This window comes from Marmota monax, unplaced genomic scaffold (assembly GCF_021218885.2).
Source record: "Marmota monax isolate L192 unplaced genomic scaffold, Marmota_monax_Labrador192_F-V1.1 WCK01_AAM20220418_F8-fsc00051, whole genome shotgun sequence".
NCBI classification, from domain to species: domain Eukaryota; kingdom Metazoa; phylum Chordata; class Mammalia; order Rodentia; family Sciuridae; genus Marmota; species Marmota monax.
In genome coordinates, this window is record NW_026695202.1 from 2363954 (window position 1) to 2387212 (window position 23259).

Sequence of the window (23259 nt, forward strand, 5' to 3'; positions counted from 1 at the left end):
GTTGCCCATCAATTTACCACTGTTGGTGATCGTGACCACCTGAGCCTTTCAACAGGAATCTACTGAGTGCTGCCCATGTTCCAGCCACAGTTCTAGGTCCTGAAGATAGATCAATGAGCAAGCCGACCAAAGTCCTGGTTGCATGGAACTTTCACTCTGGTAAACAGGGAGACAGTCAAGGAAAATGTTTGAAAAGCAAGGCGACTGGCAGAGTGGCAAGGAGGAAAGCAGCAAAGCCAGGAAAGGAAGAGGAAGTGGGGAAGGGACTGATGTATTAAATAAAGTGACAGAAAGTCATCACCAAGAAGAAAACATCAGAGCCAAGCCTTGAGGGAAGTAGGGGAACCGCAGTGACTTAGGGAAAGAACATTCCAGAGAGAGGAGGAAACACAAGTGTAAAGCCACAGGGCAAAGAGCACGCCCGAGCTGTTGAAGAACAGTGAGGCAGGGTGACAGGACAGAGGAGCAAATGGGAGGGGGCGGGGCTTGTGTGGAGGAGGTGGGGCTTTCTGAGGGAAGAGGCGGGGCCTTCTAGTGGAGGCGGGGCCAGGGAAGTCACATGGCCTGTGAAGTCAGGGAAAGAAGGCCAACTCTCTCTGATTGACATGAGAAGCAATTGGAGAATTGTGAGCAGAGGAATGATGACATCAGACATACATTTTTGGGAGACTGGTTAAGATTTGATGACAATAATGCAGCCAAGAATAAAGGTGACTCAGCCCAGGGTAGCAGCGGGGACATGGTAAGAAGTGGTTGAATGATGAATGCATTTTGAAGAGAGGTAGACCCAATAAAATTGGCTAATAGACTGGATGGGTGATGAAGACAGAGAAAGCTAAGGATGACCCCTGGCTTTTTGACTTGAGTCATCAGAAGGATGAATGAAGTCGCCATTAATCCTGCCAGGGGAGCAGGTCTAGAGAAGGTGGAGATCAGAAATCTTTGCTAATTTGTTTATCTTCTGCTGCCTCCACCAGAACCTAAGCAGGAACTTGTCTATTTACTGATGCATCCCCAGTGTCTAAAACTGACCAGAGATCATTCAAGGTCAATAAGTGTATTTGAGTGGGTGGATCTTCATTTCACCAGAGAGGTCACACAGTTCACCCAGAGCACATAGGCTGTAGAGCTGGGACAGCTGAGGACAGAGCTCTGTCCCAGCTCAGCGCCTGCAGGGACCACTCTGCAAGGATATCCCTGCCCGGTGTTAGTCAAGAATTAGCTTAACAGATTCAGTGTTTCCTGATAGCCAACCTCTCCAGCTAAGCATCCTTCCCTCCACTAAAAAGTTCAGCGACATAGAGGACTTTCAAGTGAGGCTTTACCATTCACACCTACCTAGGGACCGCTGGCCCTCCTGCCACACAGAACAAAAGATGTTATCACCTCTTTCCAGGGACAGCTTCTGGCAAACGATGTGGCCATGGAAGAAATCGAGGTCGCTGCCAAAAATGGCCGGATTTACACCCTGACGGGAGTGCTCATTCCTCCCTCCATCGTCCCCATTCTGCCCCATCGATGCGATGGAACCAAGAGAGAGATGAGGCTGGTAAGAGAATTGGGAAAATGCAGCCGAGCAGCCAGTGCTGCACAAAATTCAGAGACTGACAAGGAGCACATTGGGAGCCCTGTCCCTGGGGGTTCTGTCTCTGTGAAGAGGCAGTAAACCTGAGGTCCATGGAAACCACTCTGCACACGTTTCCAAGGAGGAGTTCATGAAAGATGCTGCACAGGTGTGTTGGGATCCTAGTGCTGCCGTAATGGGCTGCCACACACTGGTGGCTTAACGCAGCAGTCATTTATTCTCCCACAGTTCTGGAAGCCAGGAGTCTGAAATCACAAGTCATGCTTCCATTGGAGGCTCAGGACCATGCTTCCTTTGCAGGCTCTGGACTCCCCGCAGTCCCCGCCCTTCTTTGGCTATCTCTATTTCCATCTTCAGGTGGCCTTCATCTCTGTGTGTCCTCTCCTTTTATAAGAATACTAGCTGGGTGTGGTGGTGCACGCCTGTAATCCTAGCAGCTCAGCGGGGCTAAGGCAGAGTGGTCACAAGTTCAAAGGCAGCCTTAGCAAAAGCAAGGCGCTAAACAACTCAGTGAGACCTTGTTGCTAAATAAAATACAAAGTAGGGCTGGGGATGTGGCTCAGTGGTCAAGTGCCCCTGGGTTCAATTCCCAGAACCAAAAAAAAAAAACCACTAGTCTTTGGATTTAAGGACCACCTTAGTTCAGTGTGACCTCATTGTAGCCCAACTAATTACATCTGTAAACGCCCTATTTCTAAGTAAGTTCACATTCTGTGGCTTGTGGGGGGGGGGGCACATGAATTTTTAGAGAGACTCTATTCAACTTACTAAACCACAACTGGGGTCAGCTCAGGGTCTTTTCCTCCATGAGATTCAGGATCCATTTCCGTCCTTCCCCCACCCGGGTCACCTGGAACCACCCTGTTCCATGCCCATAGTTTCTCTAAAAGGAACTTAAGGTGAAATTTCCTCACAGGTGGATGCTCTGGTCTGGTGAATCAACTCTCTTTCTGTAGTTCTTTTCAAATACCAGAATGTCGGTTTCCCTGTGAGCTTCTCTGTGCCCTCTAATGGCCTTTCCTGTTTCCATAGCAACTTTTGGCTCAGTCTGTTTTAATCAAAGCACCCCAAATTCCAACACTGCTCTGTGTAACATCTTTAAGTTCCTATGGAGACCGTAACCCCCAAATAGTTACAATACTGGGCATTTTCAGGACACTTCAATAATACTTCAGTGATTGTCCTCATGAAGTATTTGGAACATAGGACTGAACAAGGAAAAATGGCCTCATTTTATTTTATTTCATCTTATTGTCTTCTTGATAAAGACTAGAAATAGCTAGCTAAGAACTTGGCGTGGGATTGTGGTGATTTTTTTTTTTTTTTATTTTGGAGTTCTTAATTAAGGTAATGACTGGTATGTTTTAGGCTCCTGAGCAGAGGCTGTACCAGTTAGATACCAAGAGGGGGATTTTACCCCATTCTGGTCACCCCTTTTTAACAGAGGTTATCAACAGGGTCGGTCTCCTAGCCAGTTCCTGACAGTGATTTCTGTTTGGTTCATTCTTTGGAAATAAGCAATAGCAGGTCATCATCTGGCTACTGGGCGAGGATCCAAACAGGCCAGAGAAAGTGGTCTCATCTCCTAAGAAATAAATGAAAAAGGGAGTAGGAATCAATAATTTCAAGGGTTCTCGGAGCCCTCCCCAAGCAGCTGCCATTCAAGTTCCGGACAGGAAGTGTGTGGAAGGGCAATGGCAGCCCCACTGCCCACCTTGTCGCAGAGATGTTCTGTTTCAGATTGTTCAAAAGCTTATTCTCCATGTCCCTGATGGACAGAATGAAGCTGTGGGTTTAAGCTACAACCCAAGGAACTGTGGCTAAAGGAAAAGAACTCCTCAGAGTCGGCCTTAGAAAGAAGTTTCCCCTACTGTTTCCTGTTAGCTCTAGTCCTAACATTAATTCTGTCTGTTCCGAGTTTAGGGTGGTTTTTATTGGATCTATTATACATCCAAACAGACTCTCAGGAAAGTGTGTACTAAGGACTAGCAAAGAGAAGGAGCAGCTGGAACCTTCTAGAAGTCTCAGTTTTCACCAGGCTGAACTCATAGCTACCTTCACACATGTGTGTTTGGACTTCAGAGGTTTAATAAATATCATGCTCCTAGTTAGGGTCCCTGTGGGGAACAGAATTCATCCCAGAGCCCACTGCAGAGCTGTGGACAGGGCCAAGGACAAGTTATGCTGGGAAATCCAGGGAGGAGCACTGGTGGGCCACCATGTCCACCAGGACCCAGGAGCCCAGGGGCAGGGTACAGAGTTACCAGAACCCAGTGAGAACCAGAAGAGTGGAAGTGGTGATGTCTGTCAGGATGTCTCAGAGGGATGGGGCAGAGCAGAGGGGCAACAGGGAAGAAGTCCTTGATCTTGCTTTATTCTACCCACCAGTCCCCTGCTGGTACCTCCCATTAGCCAAGCCAGTTGGAAGCTGGCAAAGATTCAAGAGGCCATTTTTTTGGTGTGGTCAACTCACTGGGGCAAAGCCAGGTAGAGAAGATCAGAGAACAAATCTGGAGACGTGGCTGCCAACACCCCATTTTGTCCCACCTGAATTGAGAACCAATGGAGGAGAATCCAGGGGACTGACGGGCAGAGTGTCCGTGTTCAACCTTGTACTGCTAAGCCCACTAGAGAACATGGCCCCGAGTCTGCGGCCAGTGGTAACACTTTGTCCCTCGGAGGGATCAGAAAGCTGGGCCTGTGGACAGGCTGGTTCTATCCAGAAAGAGGCAGTGGAAAGGGCTACTCTAGCAGGGTCTGCTTCTTCCTCCAAACACCCCTCCCCAGCACTGACTTCCCTCCTTCTCCCCTGGGGAACTATAGTGAGTGGAACCCCCTTCACAAAGAGAGAATCCGAGTCCAGAGATGGAGCTGTCCCCCTGTCCCCCTTAAAGGGACACCAGTACTGACCTGCTGTCTTTCCTTTCAGGGCTCTTGTGTGAGCTGTTCCCTGGTGTATTGGAGCAAATGTCCTCCCAACTCTGAACCCACAGTGAGTGTGACAGTTTCGTGAAACCACAGATCACCAAAGGAACCCAGTGGTGTGGTTTCTCACCCTTTCTACCTTCCTTCTTTAAAAGATGTTGATGCAACTAGGGTAACAGAAACTAGCTCTTAGCCTGCTATGTGGGGTGCTAGGCAGAGACCCCACAGATCTGTGTGTGAATCTAAGCTCACTGACCCCAGGCAAGTTGTTTCAGTCAGCATTTTCACTACTATAACTAAATATCTGACCAGAACAATTTTAGAGGGGGAAAAGTTTATTTGGGGGCTCACGATATCAGAGGTCTTAGTCCATAGAAGACCACCTTCATCCCTTGGGGCTTGAGGTAAGGCAGGACATCATGGTGGAAGAGTGTAGCAGAGGGAAGCAGCTCACATGGTGATCAGTAAGCACAGAGAGAGAGAGAGACTCTACTCTCCAAATACAAATATATAGCCCCCAAAGCATGCCCCAATTCCCACCTCCTCCAGCCACACCCAACACTTCAGTTACCACGCAGTTAATCCTTATCAAGGGATTAATTCACTGATTGGGTTAAGACTCATAATCTAATCATTTCTCCTCTGAACCTTCTTGCATTGTCTCACATGTGAACTTTTGGGGGACACCTCACGTAAGTATTTAACCATCTTGCTCTATTTTCTTCATCTGTAAGTAATAATAATAACAGTATTAGAATAAATAAAACCCAAGCACAATATCAAAATCAACCAGCCTCTTAGGAAAGGTTCTTCTCTGCTTCGACCTCTTAAATAAATCCCAGTGTTTAAATTTGCTATTTTTAATGTTTGTTTATGATCCTAAGCCTTATTATGGAGAGAAAAAAAATAAATGAAAGAAATGTCCAGAAATGTACACTGTTTTAGTTAGACAGGAGGAATAAGTTCTCTAGTGAATACAGAGGTTAGGCACAGCATGGCAATTATAGCTAATAATAATTAACTGTATATCTCAAAATTGCTAAGAGTAGATTTTAAATGTTCTCCCCACAAAGAAATGACAGATGAGAGGTAGCAGATATGATAATTAACTTGTTTAATCATTCCACAATGTGGAATACATCATACTGTACTGCATAAATATGTATAGTTATTATGCATCAATTTTAAATAAAATAAATATCAGGGGAAAGAACCTGGAGAGACCAGAAGCTTTTCAAGCTTGATTGAATTCTGCACATGTTTATTGAGGGTCGATCCGATATTAGACATAGTGTTCTGGGATGTAAAGATGAGTAGGATCTAGTTTTGTTTTTATCTTGAGAAACTCAGTCTAAAAATGAAAACAGAGAGTTGTGCAGTGACCTGTAGCTCATATACCAAGTGCTTTATTGGTGGCAAAAAGCAGAGTGTTCTAAGGTAAAAATGATGATGAAAATTTCTGCCTCCAAGTTCATTATAAGAAAGAATTTCTCAACCAGAAATATCATTCATCCTTGGGACAGATTATTATAGAAGTTGACAAGCTTATCAATGTAATCTTATTGTGAACTATTTAATAAAGCCAAACATCAAAATTAAATAGGTGCAGGTATTTGTTTTGCTTAATGAAGCTGTCACCTCTGAGCTCTTCAGTGCTGTTGGGGACAGGGAGGGAGGAGGAGAGGAAACCTGGTTGGCTGGTGTCACCCTGGTTGCTATGTATGGATGGACACGGACATTGTCCTGGATGCTCTGTGCAGCAGCACAGAAGCAAGTACACTTGCAGCACCCCTCTGTGTGCCTGGGAACCAATCCAGAACACACAGAGCCGGCATTGCTGGTGGTCATGATCTGGGCTCTGTGTAACCACCGTCCTGCCCGCCGTGGCCCAGCAAAAGAGGAGAAAGGGATTGCATGAGTGAGAGCCAAAGAGTCCCCAAATCACCCCTCCCGTGATCCATGTTGTCCTGAGATCCCAAGAAGGCTGGAATGTTCCTTCCTCAGGGGCCTTGGAATTCCTTTAAATAGCTAAGACTGTAGGATTTTATAGCCTGAGAAGTTCTCATGGTTCTTAAGCGGGAGCCTCAGAGGAAGAGAGAAACTTGATAGGAGAAGCATTTATCTCATGAAGAATTTGAGCCAGCAACTAAATTCCTATGGTGAAGCTAGTTATCAGCGTTATTGTGGCAGGTTGGACAGCTGAGACCTAGAGACTAGGGGCTTTGCCTCTGATCCTAAAGTTAATAGGTTATGAGACTCATTCTCTGGACCTGACGCTTATGAGTGAACAAGACAGTGATTTCTCCTGTGTAGTCCTCAGTTTCCTTATCTATTTTAAAAAAAAAGGCACAAAAACATTCACAGGAAGCTGAAGACTGATGACTTCAGAGGTGTGATATGTGTGGCCTCATGTAAGTTCTCGACAGGTGGTAGTTCTGGATGCTTATGGGTGGACATCAAAGGTTTAAGAATGAGTGCCAGAAGGCATTGAAATCTTCCCGCTCCAAAGAGGACAGCTCAGGCTGTTGATATTTTTGCTGGTGGATCTTTGCACAAAATAGCAATGAACTCCAAAATGTCTGTATGAGGAGCTTGGGGTGGTTAGATCAGAAAAGGGAGCTAGGCCATATCCAGGGCTTATTAGGAAGTGCTCCCTGATCAGTTAGAGGCGTCTGCCCTGGCGTGAGCAGAGGCAGAGAGATACATGTGCCAGGACTGTGCAGACCCTGGCCTGGAGTCTGCCAACCAGGAAGCAAGCCAAAGGAGAGCGACTGAGCTCTGACCTGGACCAGGTGTGCTGGGGAAGCCTGTGCTCTGACATCAGCAGAAAAACGGAATAGAATGGCATGCATCTGTAGCAGCGGTGTGATGCCCAGAGGACGGGGCTATGGACCCTGATATGCTCTGCCCACTGCCTGTCTTCCAGGCTCTCTTCACACAAAAATGCATCTACAGGGGCAGAATGGGCCTGAAGAGCGGCTGCACCCGATACTGTAATGCTACTGTGCAGGTAAGGGGGGTGTGGCCAGGGCCCTCATCCAGGCCACCAAAGGCGAGGCAGATCCAAGGCCACACTCTTGGGCCCATAGTCACAGGTGGCCTGTGGGACTTTGCAAGGGAACCTCCTCATGGCGACCAGGTCACCCCCTCCCTGCATCACATCTCCCTGAAACCCCAATTTCTCTTCACTGAGCCCACTCTTGCCTGAGTCTCCTGCCTGTCTCTCACCCACCTTCCTGCCTCAGAGCATCCACACCTGCCATTCCGCTCTCCAGACGCTCTTCCAGATTTTCTGGGGCTAAGTCATCTTTCAAGTCTGCACATCACTGTCACCTTCTCTGTCACTGCCTGATCCACAGTGGCCTGCCCATTTTCCCCCGACCCCAGCCTCCACTGCCACCACCGGATCACAGTACTCTGTTTTCCCAGCACAAACCATTCTCTGAAAGACCTTTTGCTTTTTTAAATTTCCTTATGGACTCTTCCCTGATTGCCACGGAGCCTCCGTGGGGCACCAGTCCTCATCTGTCCTGCTCACTGCCCTGGGGCCAGGCTGGCACCCACGGTAGGTACTCAGTGGGTTTGTGGTGACCAGATGGCTGAGCATTAGCCATGTCATCATGCACCAAAGTGAAAAGCCAAGCTCATAGGGGGTCCCCGATGCAGTTTATTATAATAATGGAAATTAAAACATGTCTCCTTTGAGGAATCCGCCCTCTTCTTGGGCTTTCGAGGGACAACACACCTTTTGCTTCTCAGGTACCAAAGTGCTGCAGAGGCTTCTACGGGCCCGACTGCAGCCCATGTCCAGGAGGCTTCTCCAATCCATGCTCTGGCAATGGACAGGTGAGAGGACAGACCTCTGAGACACGGACACAGTTTCACAAATGCTGAACTCGAGGGTCACAATAATTTCCCAAAACTGCTGAACGAAAAATAAAATAAAAAAAAAAGAGCACAATGTGGTCACTGTTCCCAGGAAGTAAAAGAAATGGATTTTACTAGGAAAAAAGAAAAAAGAAAAACAGCACTTTCCTCCCATGGGAGATGTCACGGTCTAAGACTTCATGATATTTTTTTAAAATTTGATAATGTTGCCCAGTGACTGCTTTGTTGTGAACCCATCTACCAAACCTAGTGAGGTGTACAGGCCAAAACTCAACTCATTTCAGTTGGAGGCCAAAGGTAAAAGTAGCCATGAAGCATGTGGGGAAATTATAGACCAGAGCATTTAATGGTCCACATCTAAAATACGGTCTTGTAAGGGGAAAGAGGACCACTCAGCCACGAGTGGGGACCTTACGCAGAAGGGAGGAATGGGGAGCGGCCAGTGCTCCTGACAGTGGCCAGGTGGTTGGGAAGGCAGACCGTGCTGGACTCTGACATGTGTCCCTCTACACATCTGGCCTTGCCGGGCCTGGGCAGGCGGGAGGCAGACATGTTCACACTGAGGAGTCACAGAGCTGAGCAAGGGAGCGTGGGGGGCAAGAAGGGCCGGGCACTCATCTGAAGGTCCCGTATTAGCACTGCCATCTTTTAAATGTCATGTGAAGGTTTCCAGTTCATCCTTGTGGTCCCCCCCTTGAAGGAGATCCCTTCACGGTCACTGTTTTATTGTCCTATCTGATACCAAGATGACCGCACTTCCCACAAGGAGTCCCAAAGAGTCATTCCAAGTGGGAGGGAACCCGAGTTCACAGCGAGGCCATGAAACATGGGTGCCTGTGACTCCTTGGCCGGTGTGTGTCCTGACGACCCACCGGGCCTGCCCTCGCCCCCAGTGTGCAGATGGCAGCAGTGGCAATGGGACATGCGTGTGTGACGACGGCTTCCAAGGCTCCCGGTGCCAGTTCTGCTCCGATCCCAGTAAATACGGACCTCGCTGTAACAAAAGTAAGTGTCACTTCAGGGTCTCCTTCTGCCGGACCCTCTTACACAAAGCCAGCCAGCGCACAGGCCTGGCGGTAATTAGGAGGTAATTTTGCTTGCCGTATGTCATTGTCACAGGCATTTTTTTCCTTATGTTCCTATTAGTGCCTATAGTTGTCCATAACAGGGGAGTTCATCTTGCTATTCTTCCTTCTGATTTCATGAGATTCCCCCATTGATCCAAAAGAACTAAAATACAGACATAAGAATGTTTATAGCAGCACAGCTCACAACAGCCAAGTTATGGATAGATAAAGAGAGGTGTATCTCCACAATGGAGTATTATCCAGCCATAAAGAATGAAATTATAACATCTGCTTGTAATGTCCTCCAGTAGTGGAACTGGAGGTCATCATACTAAGTGAAATAAGCCAGGCTCAGAAAGTCAGGGTTGAATACTCTCTCTCTCTCATATGTGAAAGCTAGAGAGAAATGAGGAACAAGAAGGGATCTCATGCAAATAGAAAACAGTGGAGCTGAAGAAGGGGGTTGAGGAGGAGGGAGAAGGAATGGGAAAGGGGAGGAACTTCAGAATGAACCTGATCAAACTGTGCTGCATGGAGGTAGGAATGAATCACGAGGAATTCCACTTTGACATATAACTATAAGGCACCAATTTCTAAAATCGCAGGCATCTGTTAAGTGCTGCTTCTCAAGTGGTAGCAGGTGCCAAAGACTCGGCCCCACCTGCAGAGTTCCTGACTCATTAGGCCTAGGAAGGGGCCTGAGAATGTGCATTTTTAACAAGTTCCCAGGGGATGCCAAAGGGGAGGCACCCTTTGAAAACTGCACATCCCTGCAGCAGTCGTGGGTCTGCATCAAGGAACAGGCTTGCTCTCAAGCAGTCCTCTTCTTTCAGCTCCTCTGTTTGCAAGACGTATGACCTTAAGCAAGTTATTACACCTCTCTAGGCCACCAGGTCTTCATTTGTAAATAATGGTAACACTAGTAAGTAGTAACTCGCAAGGTTAGTGCCACTTACAATTGGAAAGTTCTTCTCTTAGAGCAATGCTTAGCAGATGCTATGTGCTAAGTTAGCCTATGATTAGGCTATTACTATCATCTCTCTTTTTTTTTTAGTTGTCAGTGGACCTTTATTTTATATATTGTTATGTGGTGCTGAGAATCAAACCCAGTGCCTCACACATGCAAGGCAAGCTCTCTACCACTGAACCACAATCCCAGTCCTACTATTATCTCTTATTGTCATTGCTGCTGTTGCTTTTATCCTAAGTGCAGTGGTATAAGAATCAAGAAGCTTGCAGAACATGTTAGAAAGTTCCAAACTATGAATATTGAAAAAAAATCGGACACAATTTGAGAAAAAGGTATGAGGCTTTTAAAAATGACATCCTGTGTATATTTAAATATATGCATTTAAAATACATATTTCTAAGCAAAGGTTAGAAATGAACAACAAAGTGAAACAAATAGATAAGAATTTTCCATGCAGTCTAGACAACTGGAAGTTAAGTCCTCCACCTGCAATTTACTGACTGTATTACCTAAAGAAATGTCTCTCCATTTCTACACATACCAAATGAAGATAATATTGTTACAGTTGTCCCTCAGTATCCTTGAGGAGCTGATTCTATGACCCCCATGGATAATAAGATCTATGGATGCACAAATCTATGCAGCATTTGCATATCTTCTCATTAAACCATTCCTAGCTTACTTATGATGCCAAAATACAATGTAAAAGCTATATAAACAAACTGTTGTTGTAGTGCATTATTTAGAGAATAATGATAAGAAGAAAAGTCTTATATTTTCAGGATAAATACAATTTTTTTTTTTTTTTTTTTTTTTTTTTGGTCCCAGGGATTGAACTCAGGGGCACTTAACCACTGAACCACATTACCAGCCCTGTCTTGGATTTTATTTAGAGACAGGGTCTCACTGAGTGATGCAAATTTTTTCAGAAAATTTCTAATCCAAGGGTGGTTGAACCCATGGATGCAGAATCTGACTGTTGAGAGGAGAGAGTGAGATCATAATTTGGAGATTTTTAACACAGAGCTTGCACCCATAAGTAATCCATAAGCAAAGCCACACTCATTGCCAACACAACTAACCCCACACATCAGATACAAAGCACACGACCTTCCCCTCCCCCCTTACTTTAACCATTTTCACAAACACCCTCAAGACAACAGAAACCAGAGCACAGCACAGTCAGGGCTGTTGAATCCTATTTTATTGTTCTTTTTTTTTTTCAAATATTGTGGTGGGGTTATTTTTTTTCCTATGTTCTGAGATGAAAAAGAGACATTTATTGAAGAGATTCAATGTGGGCATTTGTCTGAGGCCTTTGGGACAGGGGGTGGGGGCTAGGGCTAGGGCTGGGCTTCCAGTTCCAGTGCCTCTCATCCTAGGTCTGTGGCTGCCCACAGCCTCCCAGGGGGATCTTGTTCCTTAAAGGTTCAGCCTGGCTTACTTAAAATTTTTTAAGTAATATTTTGTTTTAAATCCAGCTGTGGTTTTCCAGAGCCCCTTGCTTGTATCTTTCTTCCCTTTCCTGGTGGTGGCTGCTGATTCCTATCCCATCAGTTCTTTCTGGGACAAAGTCCTGAATCCTTGGCCGCTTCCTTGGAGAATCTCCATGTCCCTCCTTCTCACTTACATTTGCACAGGCTCCAGAGTCTGATGAGCTGGGTCACGTTGCAATTGTCAAGACCTCTACTCAAAGGAAGCAGCTGAAGTTTAAAATGATAGCAGAGATGCAGAAATGCCCGTGAATGTAATAGAAATAGACTTTGGACACCCGGGTTCAAGTCCCTGCTTGGGGACTTGAATCGTTAGTGGCAATCTGAACGATTTTGTTCACCTCTCTGGGCCTCAGTTTCTGCATCTAGAAAATGGGGTTATGAGGGTGCTTACTTCCTGGGGCCGGTGACTGTTTATGACATGGTACATGCAGAAGGCTGGGCCCATGCCTCAGATAAAGTCAGGGCCCAAATATTAACCACTGGTTATCATGGATTTCTGAGATCGAGAGTGACACTCAAGCCCATCTGGGGCTCTGCCAGCCTGAAAAATCACTATTATTTATTCTAGAATGTCTTCAGGAGAAGGTGAGAAATTTCTTGGCTAAACTCCCCACCCACAGAGGGGTTGAAGATGAAGTTCCTTGGCCTCTTTCCCAGCAATATAAGCCACTTCCTCCCCACCTCCCCACATGGATGTATAAAGTACCCTGGGGACCAGGTTCTCCTCCTAGGTGGGACGGCTGGGCTCCCTGGGCTCAAGGTGGCCTGAAAAATAGTGAGGCACTAAGAAACTGCAGCCGGTGGCTTCCCTGCATTCAGGAGAGGCCCTGCTGTGACAGGAGAGGGAGGCCAGAGGAGGGGCGCCCTGCCCTGGGGTGCCCCAGGCTGAGCATCTCCAAGCCGTGAGTGTCCCCATTCCTTCTCTTCAGAATGTCTGTGTGTCCACGGAACCTGCGACAACAGGATAGACAGCGACGGTGCCTGCCTTGCTGGGACGTGCACAGATGGCTCCACGGGGAGATTCTGTGACAAGCAGACATCAGCCTGTGGGCCCTACATGCAGTTCTGTCACATCCATGCCACCTGTGAATTTAGCAATGGGACAGCCAGGTAGGTCTGAGAAGGAAGACCCCTGACAACCCATAGTCTCAGTGCCACCGTTAGATGGAGACAGCCCATATCTAATTCTTGTGCATAAAGGCTTGTTCTCTCCGGCTGATGTGTGGCTTTTGTGGAAGAATGTCAGACTGAGCTGGGTTCAAATTGAAGCATTCTCTGCTTTGAAACATACCAGGTATGTGACCTTAGGCAAGTCACTTAATCTCTCTGAGCCTCACTTCTCTCATTAATACTAATACCTGCTTAACAGGGCAATGGTGGAGATTAGAAGAACTGAATGTAAACCACCCAGCATCAGGGCTAGCCCATTATAGATGTCACCTGGTGACAAACTGTAATTAAGATCACACATGTGAAAGCAATGAAGATTTGCTACCAAATTCCAACCTTCGAAGGCACCTTTACCTTTCCTAAGGCTGTTAATAATTGCTCTCCTGTTAAAGGTATCTGGCATGAAATGGAATCTTTTGTCAATGGATTGCCATTTATTTCTTTAATACTGCCTAAAACCTCCTTGGGCTCAGGGCATGAGAAATGTCAAAGGGACATTTTCTGTCTGGAGATATGCGGTTCCAAGGCAGTCACCCCCCAAAACATCGTGGGGAATGCAGAGGCTGTCTGGAATTCCTGACCCTGTTCTTATACCACTTCTTTTAATTCATATTTTCATAGTTTTTTGCTTACTTGTTTTGATCTGTCTTCCCCACTAGACTGTAGGCTACCTGAGGCCAGAGACTGGACTTTGCCTTTTCCACAATTGTTCTATAGAACCTCTTCCTGAGGCCTTAGCATCTGCATCAGTGCATAAGGCAAACATCGCCTGTAATCAAAGACCCTTTAAAAGTTAGCCTGAGAATCTGATATTGAGATCAATAGTAATAACCTCTTCAGTCACCCACAGAGGTCTGTCTGTGTGTACCATGTTACCTTGGGTAGGTCAAAGACCTTGGAAAGGAGCAAACTATTTCTTCATCTGGACGCCAGATGAAGTGCACAGCTCCTCTAGGAACCTTGATATAGGAGAAATATTTTTGTTAACTTTGGAGAGCCCCTCTGAGTAAGTTATAGTGGGACATGGTGGAATCATGGAGCCATGGTGTCTGCTGCATCTGTCACAGAGCTGTCAATAGATATTGGTTAATTGAACAAATGGCCTGCAAAACGTGTCCGTGTGGAACATCTTGAGAGGAAGCATTAATGGGTCAGGAAACTATGTCGGCTCAGAGAATGAGGCACCTGGGAATGTTGTTTGGAAAAAAAGAAATATCTGAGGGACCCAATGGGGGAAGAGAAGTTTCATCTGTCACTTTCAAACATTTCAAGAACTGTCAGAAGAGAAGGCAGAGCTGTTCTCTGCTGGACGAGAGGGAATAACTAGCGTTGAGCTGGGGTTGCAAAGAGGCAAGTTCTGGTTCAATAGGAGCAGAAAAGCTGGGTCACACAGCTGCTAGGAGGGGGGCCTGGATTCCCACCCAGGTATGTCTCACTCTAGACCCCAGAAGTACCCTGGCCACCTTCACATGCTGCCTTTCTCCACGAGAGTCAGCTGGCCACCTGCCTGGCCACAGTGGCACACCCCTGGCTGGCGGGCCCTGTCTTGGGTGGCCGGTGCTCCTCACTCCAGGGCTGATTTTGTGCATTCTTCTTTGCAGCTGTGTTTGCAAGGAAGGATATGAAGGAGATGGGGTGCTGTGTTCCGAGAGGGACCCTTGCATGGGATCAACCCCAGGAGGCTGCAGCCGCAATGTGAGTGTTGGTCTTCATTTCCAACCCGCCCGGGTTTTTAGGAAATCATGAGGGAATGCATTCTGAAAGGCAGTGTCTGGCCGGGCGCAGTGGCACACACCTGTAATCTCATTAGCTTGGGAGACTGAGGCAGGAGGATTGCAAGTTCAAAGCCAGACTCAGCAACAGTGAAGTACTAAGCAACTCATTGAGGCCCTGTCTCTAAATAAAATACAAGATAGAACTGGGGATGTGGGTCAGTGGTCAAGTGGTCCTGAGTCTAATCTCACCACCTCCCAAAAAACGGACAGTGTCTGATTGCCCTTCCTATGCACAAAGCACTTGTGGTTGAGGTTGAATTTTAAAGATGGCTGCCATAGGCTTGCTGAGAACTTTCACTCCCTAAATCAAATATGCAGGAAGCTTTAGATCCTTTAAAAGTTAGCCTGAGAATTAGATATTCAGATCAATAGTAATAACTCTTGATTTAAACTTCCCAGCTTATAAGGGACCTTAATGTACCTGATCTCATTTACTCCTCCCTCCAACCCAGTGAAGTAGGCATTGTTATCCCCATTTCACTAATAAGAAACTGAGAGAGGGGACATTAAGTGACTTGCCCTAATTGTTTTCAGGGGTGTAGCCAGAAGCCACCAATGCTTTCACTAATACTTTAGGAATGTCCCCACCACCCGGCCCTAGTCATCTCCACTCTTTAACTAGCACCCTCGTTTCCTCTCCTGCTGCTCACAATACATGCCCCCCCCCAACCAGAGTGGCTTAAAGTGAATCCGATCTTTTCCCCAGGCTGCAGCCCCTTCAGTAACTCCCCCAGGCTCTGAGGACGAAATCTAGACCCAACTGCCTGGTCCCAGCCACCAGGCTCTTCTAGAGCAAACCCACCTGCCTCAGACAGCCCATCTCAACCACTTAGGTGCCTTTCCCTCTCCCACCTGTCCTTCAGCCTCTGCTGTGGTCATCCCCAGAAATCAGGGGTTGGCATAGTGATTAGAGACCTGGGTTCCTGCCCCTTTGTAGCTGTGTGACCTTGGGCAACACCTGTCTCCCCATCTGAAAAATAAAGACCATATCAGGACGATTATTTACACCTTCCAACCAAAGAAAACACTACTGGCTTAACCAACAACACAGGGACGTGAGCAGCGGTGGCCATTAGCAGGCCAGCTCCAAGCAATTCTGTTCTCTAAATCTTCTTTCCATGGACGTTCATGCAAATAAGCATCTCAATTATTTCCATCGCACTCCTTGTGAATTTGTGTTTCTAGAACATACCTCTGGGTCCCTCTTGACTTTTGCAGTCGCTTGGCTGGGCTGGGGTTCAGGGTCTTGCTACATCTCTTCCTCCTGCAGGCAGAGTGCATCAAAACCAGCACGGGGACCCACACCTGCGTGTGCCAGCAGGGTTGGACGGGGAACGGAAGAGACTGCGTGGAGGTCAACAACTGCCTACTGCCAGGCCGAGGCGGCTGCCACAATAACGCAACCTGTTTGTACGTAGGCCCTGGACAGGTAGGTTGGCCTCGGAAACAGAGAGGAAGCAGGCTTCCTGTGGTGACTTCTTCTCCTGGCCACTGAAGTACTTTGGCTAGAAGTTACTGTGGCTTTCTTCTATCATGTGTGGCGGTGAGAATGCATGGTCACAACAAACCTATGACCTAGGTTTCATTATTATCCCATCTTATCAAAAGGAATTGATGCACCAGGAGGCTAATTTGATCACATCACCTAGAAAATTAAATCATGTGAGATTTGCACCCAGAGAGATTGGCCCCAGAGCTGCCCTCGTAGTCACCACGCTGGACCACACTTTATATGTGTGATTGCTCTACAGCTTACTGACCATTTCTACTTGGCTTCGTTTCATGGAGACCAAGGCAGGGCAGGCTACTGCAAGGGTTGTACAACAAGAAGATAGTCAATGTCACTCAACTGCAAACTTAAAAACTTTAAAATGATCACTTTTGCCATGCATATTCTAGTAGAATTCTTTAAAAGAGGAAAAGATAAAATTCAATTCAAATTGATTTAAAAAGCAAAGGGACTATTTTGGCTCACACAACTATAAAGTCCATGCACAGGTGTGGCTGCAGCATGATTCAGGGCTCAGCAAGCAGCGTGAAGGAGCCACACCTTGACCCTGCTGCTTCTCAGGCTCCTGGGTGAGGGATGGTCTCCTGCAGCTTCAGACTTACACCATCACAACACTGAGAAGAACAGAGAACATTTTCTAGTAACTTCCACCTCAAATCCAGGATTCGTTCTCTTTCACTGGCTCAAAATGAGTGTGTTCACCACCCTGCTCGTCTGACACTCCCCTGAGCACAGCTCCAGAAATTGTGGCCAGGCTGTGGGTTGTAATGACAAGCCCGAATTCAAGTCCTGTGCTCCCACCCTTGGCTGGAGGAATCAGAAAAGTATTTTATTATGTAGACCAAGAAAAAGGGGGAGGATATCCCCAAAGTCAAAGCAGAGTACAGTTTCCAGGAGAGAGAACAGATGTGGGCTGACAAAATAAATTCCCTCCCTCTTTGATCCAGGGCTTCTCGGTGCCTACTCTGGTTCAGTCAATAGGCTCAGTGCTGGGGACAAGAGATTACCAGGGCCAGGGCTCTCAGCCAGCCCCAGAGAAATACAGTCTGGTGCCAGGTGACAGACAAACATAGGAAAAATAAAGTGATAGGGGCTGGGGTTGTGGCTCAGTGGTAGAGCACTCGCTTAGCATGCGTGAGGCCCTGGGTTCGATCCTCATCACCACGTAAAAATGAAATAAAGATATTGTGTGTCCACCTTCAACTAAAAAGTAAGATTAAAAAAAATTAAAAAATTAAGTGACAAATGCTGCAAGATCTGTGCAGAGGGAGTCCCACGGTCTGGTTGTTCCACAGCGTCTGGAAGCTGGTTTCCTACTGATCCTTCTCCTTTCTCTGACAGCAGCCGCTGCTCCTGGGTCTGCAGTCAATGAGCTTTCAAATGAAGCCGCAGGAATCCTAATGGAAGAGCTCACTGCAGTCTCATATCTCGCTGAGCATTTAGTTAATGATTGCATTAGTTTTAGATTCCTCACTCAAATTGCCAAACTGCACTTAAGCAAAGAAAAAAAAAATGTCTTGATGTCTGTATTTGTTTTTAGAGCTATTGTAACAAAGCAGCACACACAGGGTGGCATAGAACAACAAGAGTATCATCTCACATTTATGGAGGCTGGAGGTCTGAGGTCAATTGTCATCAGGATTGATTCCTTCTGACGGCTGTGAGGGAGAATCTGTCCCTTGCCTCTCCCCTAGCTTCAGGTGGCTTGATGGCCATCTTCTTCGTTCCTGGGCTTGTAGACACATCACCCTGATCTTCACCTTCATGTTCATGTGATGTTCTCCCTGGGTACATGTCTGTCTCAAAGTCCTCCTTTTTATATAAGGACACTGGTCAGATTGGGTTCTGGTCTTTTCCAGCATGACCCCATCTTAACTAATTACAGAAGAGCAACCCCATTTTCAAAAAAGGGAGTCAGAACTTCAACATATGAACTTGAGGTTGAGGGGACACAATTCGACCCCCACAGTATGGATCCCCTCTGTGCTGCAGATAAATGTGAAAATCATCCCGATGGGGGCAGGGGAGAGGGAGACAGAGACAGGGAAGGTTTCTTTATGACATATATAAGAAACAGAATAGACCATATATAAAACTGCCCTCAGTTAGGACTAGTTGGCTTGAAAAGTTTGGGTCATACCAAATAGATACTAACCTGCATGTGCTTCTGTATCCTGTATAATTGTATATATGATATACATACTTACCTTGTAAAGCACACATACCAGATAATACTTGTGCTTTTAAAGATAACGATTCATAAATGGAAGTTCTGTTCACTTCTTTCCTCAGCCTAAGGGGTTGTCTTGTGCCGCCTCTGGGGTGCATGTATCTGCTTCTGATACTAATCCCCAAGTAATTTTCCACCAAACACATGCACACCTTCCCACCTGTATTCAGTTCTCCTGACATTTGCCCTCAGCTTGAATGACCTCTGCACCTCTCTTTGTCCTCTACCAAGGATCAGTCATGTCTCACTTTCCAGAACATTCCCAACCCATCCTGCCTCCTCTGAATGATAGCAATCCCATCACATAAGCACCTCATGTGCCAGTGAAGCCACAAAACTTCTAGTATCTCTTTTTTAGTGTTTATTAAGGTTGGATCCTTCTTATTTATTTTTATGTACTTATGCTTTGCCTTCCTCTAGGTATATTGTGGGCTCCATAATAGTTCCCAATACCTGTTTTTTTTTTAATCCATTAAAATAATTGCTCCTTTTTACAATTATGTTTTAAATTCAAAGATATGGAATGACGATGGAAAACATTTTGGAAAATAGAAAAGGAGGGGAAAATTAAGACCACTCACAATGTCCCCACAATCACCATTGATATGTTGGTGTGTTTGGTTTTTCTGGTCTTTTGGCGGGGGCAGGGTTTTTTTTTTTTTTTTTTAGTTTCCTCTAATTTCTGTAATCACAGTTTTGCTGGTTCCTTATCTATATTGAACCCAAGCATTTCCTCATTTTGTCACATGGCCCATCATCTTCATCAAAGGTACTTAATAGCATGATCAGGGCCACTGCTTATATAGCATAGCTTCTGTACAGCACAAAGTACCTAATCTGTGGGGAAGTGGGGGCTGAAAGGCAGACGGCACCCTGCCACCAAATCCTGCATCCCAGTGTGGGACTAAACCTTCACAGAGGAAGGGGCACTTTATTTGCATGAAGGTGCAATTCACCTGTAGAGCCAGGTGCCTATGGGTTGTCTATGTGGGTTGTCTTTGCCTTACTCAAATTTACCTACTATGGAAGGAGACCTTTTCTAGATTGAACAAGGTGTCCTCTAGGCTAACAATAGCTCTGTGCATGAATCTCCACCAAGTTGATACCCCATGGCTTGCCCTTTCTCTCCCAGGTATGGGGGCCAACTTTTACAATGTGATGCTAGTAGGCTCTAAATTCTCTCCAAGACTATCTACACAGGCCCTTCTAGGGTCAAGTATTCAAAAAGAAAGTACCAGGGAGCTATACGACTGGGAGATGTAGTGCAGAACGTGTAGACTAACAGCTCTAAAATCTGATATCAAACAAAAGACATCATCAGTATTCTCTAGGAGGGCTGAGCAACGATGGTTTCCTTTATTTATTTTCCAGTGCCTTGGGAAGGCAAAGGCTTGGAAACCACTTGCTTTCAACAATCCCCTTTAACTATGTCTTTGGAATTGTAGAATGAATGTGAGTGCAAGAAAGGATTTCGAGGAAATGGGATTGACTGTGAACCAATAATTTCATGCTTGGAACAAACTGGGAAATGTCATCCTCTGGTGAGTTACTTGACTTTTTGTCATTACTTAAAAAAAAAAGAGCTTGAGAAAGAAAGAAATTAGATTATTTCTTATCAGAATCCCTCGTGCTCCCAAAGGGAGCCCCTAAGCAGAATATGAACAGTTATTGCAATTTTCACTCCATTTCAAAGTTTGGAAGAACGGATGTAGGGTTGCCAGATGAAATACAGGACACCCAGTTGGATTTGAATCTCTGATACAAAAAGAATAAGTTTTCAGCAAAATTATAGCCAAAATAATGCATAAGGAAAGCTTGTACTAAAACTTATTCATCATTCATCTGAAACTCGAATTTAACTGTGCCTTGTATCTTTCATTTTCTAAATCTGGCAGAGAACAAAAGTAAGATTTTATTTTTAAAAATGTTTTCATTGGTGCATGATAGTTATACATAATGGTGAGGTTCATTCTGACATAATTATAGATGCATGGAGTATAATTTGCTCCACTTCAGGACTCAGTACTTCCTTTTTCATCCCCTTCTCCCTCCCCTCATTCTCTTCCTTATTCTACTGGTCTTCCTTCTATTTATGTATTATTTTTAATTGGTGCTTTTGTAGATATACATATATGTGGAAATCACTGTGGTGTATTCACATAAGTACATAGCATCATTTGGTCAATTTTATTCCTCCCATTCTCTACCCCTCTTTCCTCCCCCTCAATGCCCTTCCTCTATTCCACAGATCTCCCCTGTATTTTCATGGAATCCCTCTTTTTCTTCTCCCTTATTTTGCTCTAGTTTCCACATATGAGAGAAAACCTTCAAGCCTTGACTTGCTGGGTCTGGCTTATTTCGCTTAACACGATATCCTCCAGTTCTATCCATTTACCAGCAAATGCCATCATTTCATTCTTCAAAGAAAGAATTTCAATGTGGTTAAATAAGAGCTGTGCCTGCCATACAGACAGGAGCCTTTCCCCGCAACACTGATGGGTCAGTGGGTCCCTCCCACCCTCTTTCAGCCCACATGTGTGGATCTCACCGTAGACGGAACACATTGTCTCACCGACTTAATTCAGGTGTAACGTTCAGCTAGAAAACAAAACATGTCCTTCACCTTGGTTTCATCAGGCAACCTGTCAGTTTGCTTCTGCTGGTGTCTGGAGCTGTGTTTGTCAAGAGGGTTATGAAGGAGATGGCCTCCTGTGCTATGGAAATGCAGCCATGGTAAGTCATTGGTGAGGGACTCAAGTACGGAATGAAGACAAACCCTAAGGAGGGCTGGGGATGTAGTTCAGTGACAGAGCTCTTGCCTCGCATGTGTGAGGCTCTGGGTTCCATCCCCCATACCACAAAAGAAACACGACAACAACACAGGGCAAATAAACCTCTTAAGAGCTCTCCTTGAACATGCTCTATCTACACATTCTTTGCTCCAGGAGATTTTATATGAGGCAAGGTGCTTCTCACAGAAGCCATACAGGCTCTGTGGCATTTTTCATGAGCTGCAGGGAGTTAACTTTTATTTGGCACCTTCTGGATGCCAAGTAGTCCTGACTCCTCTTTCTTGCTAATTTGTCTCTTCTTCCCACGTCCCAAATGAACGACTGACTGGCCTGGCTAAGCTGCCTGGTCTGTCCTGCCTACACAGAGTCTCTCCCACAGGTACCCAGAGCACCCTGGCTTACCGCTGTCAGAAGTGTGTGTGTGTGAGTGTGTGTGTGTGTGCGTGTGTGTGTGTGCATGTGTGTGGGTGCATGGGTGTGAACTTTGTATCAGGCATTTTACTAAGTTCTAAACGTGCCACAGTATTTCATTTAAACCTCACAACAACCCTCAACAATAGTTTGATGCTATTAGTGCCCATCTTACAGGTGAGGAAACTGAGAGGCTAAGCAAACTTGCCTGCGGTCAGTGACCATCTAAGTGCAGAGACACTTAACTGCCGATGTAGAGTATTCTATCCATACAGTCAGGGTCACACCAAGTCGTCACTGTCCCTGCATTGGTCCATCTCCTCCAGCCCTGAAAAATAAACTCCTGAGGGAAGGTCTCCATCTTGTTTCCTAAGCCACTCATGTTGCTTGCAAATATGTGTCTGAATGCGACATTTTCTCATCACTTCCCATTGCTATTTAGGTCCCCTTCCTCCTCTCTCCATGGGCACACCAACCCCCCAGGGTCAGCCTCCTGAACTGAGAGCCCTGCTCCACTGCTGGTCCCTGGAGATGCCATGGCATCCAACAGGCAGGATGCTGTTCAGGACTGGTCCCGCTCAGATCAGGCCAAGCAGCTAACTAGACACCCTGGCACAGAGCTCAGACTCCCACACTTTTTCTGTGCTGTCCATGGGCCACATTGCTTAAGACCCTAAAATTCTCCTCTCACCTTGTCCCTCACCTTCTGTGGAAAATAAGGTGGGCCCTGCCATCAGTCAGGGCCCATCCCCTCAAAACTTCCCCTCTAAGGGATTATTCAAGCATCTCAGTTCTCATGCTAGTTAACTTTCTAAACTTTTTAACAAGTGTTTACTAATTTATTAAATAGCCTCAGCTGCCTTCAAACAGGAATTGAACTCTGAGATTTATTGTCTTGATGTAAATCGGCATATAATATTGCTCTTGCACTTCAGTGATAAAAAATTGAGTTTTTTTAAGTGTCATCATTCACATTATCTGATTTTCTTAATCCCAGGAGGAAAGCCTTGTCAGATTCAATTTTCAGATAAGACACTTGTGTTCTCAGAGAGAGTAAGTGGCTTTCCCAAGATCACACAGCTGGTAAATTGCAAACCCAAGATTTGAGACCTGTCTTTTTTAAAACAAAGTCTAGAGTTGTTGTTGTTCACACCTTCAAATGTCACTGATGACCAGCAGTGTTGGTTATTTTTATAAGTCTTTTCTTTTCCTCCAAACAAATACAAGCTACAGAAGGACAGACCTTACCTTTGCCCTTCCCTATCCTGCTTCCTTTCTTCATTCCATCCCAGTGCCCTTGTGGTGGCTCCAATAGTTAACAAATTTTGCAGTGAATAAATTTAAAACAAGTGACTAAAACTTATGAGAATTGACTGCATGCCAGCCTCTATTCTAAGCCCTTTAGAAACATTAACGCCTCTATTTCTCACACCAACCCTA

General features: G+C 45.8%; 1 protein-coding gene across 2 annotated transcripts in view; it reads left to right on the plus strand.

Moving 5' to 3' along the window:
- Nucleotides 1-23259, plus strand: part of Stab2 (stabilin 2) — a 155287-nt gene that overhangs the window by 49011 nt on the left and 83017 nt on the right. For both annotated transcript variants that reach the window (XM_046429260.2, XM_046429261.2), the window contains 10 exons: nt 1397-1549; nt 4515-4577; nt 7437-7520; nt 8270-8356; nt 9292-9403; nt 12861-13041; nt 14703-14796; nt 16147-16305; nt 20062-20157; nt 21254-21349. In XM_046429260.2, coding sequence (XP_046285216.1) covers nt 1397-1549; nt 4515-4577; nt 7437-7520; nt 8270-8356; nt 9292-9403; nt 12861-13041; nt 14703-14796; nt 16147-16305; nt 20062-20157; nt 21254-21349 — 1125 coding nt within the window. The remainder of the gene's footprint in view (nt 1-1396; nt 1550-4514; nt 4578-7436; nt 7521-8269; nt 8357-9291; nt 9404-12860; nt 13042-14702; nt 14797-16146; nt 16306-20061; nt 20158-21253; nt 21350-23259) is intronic.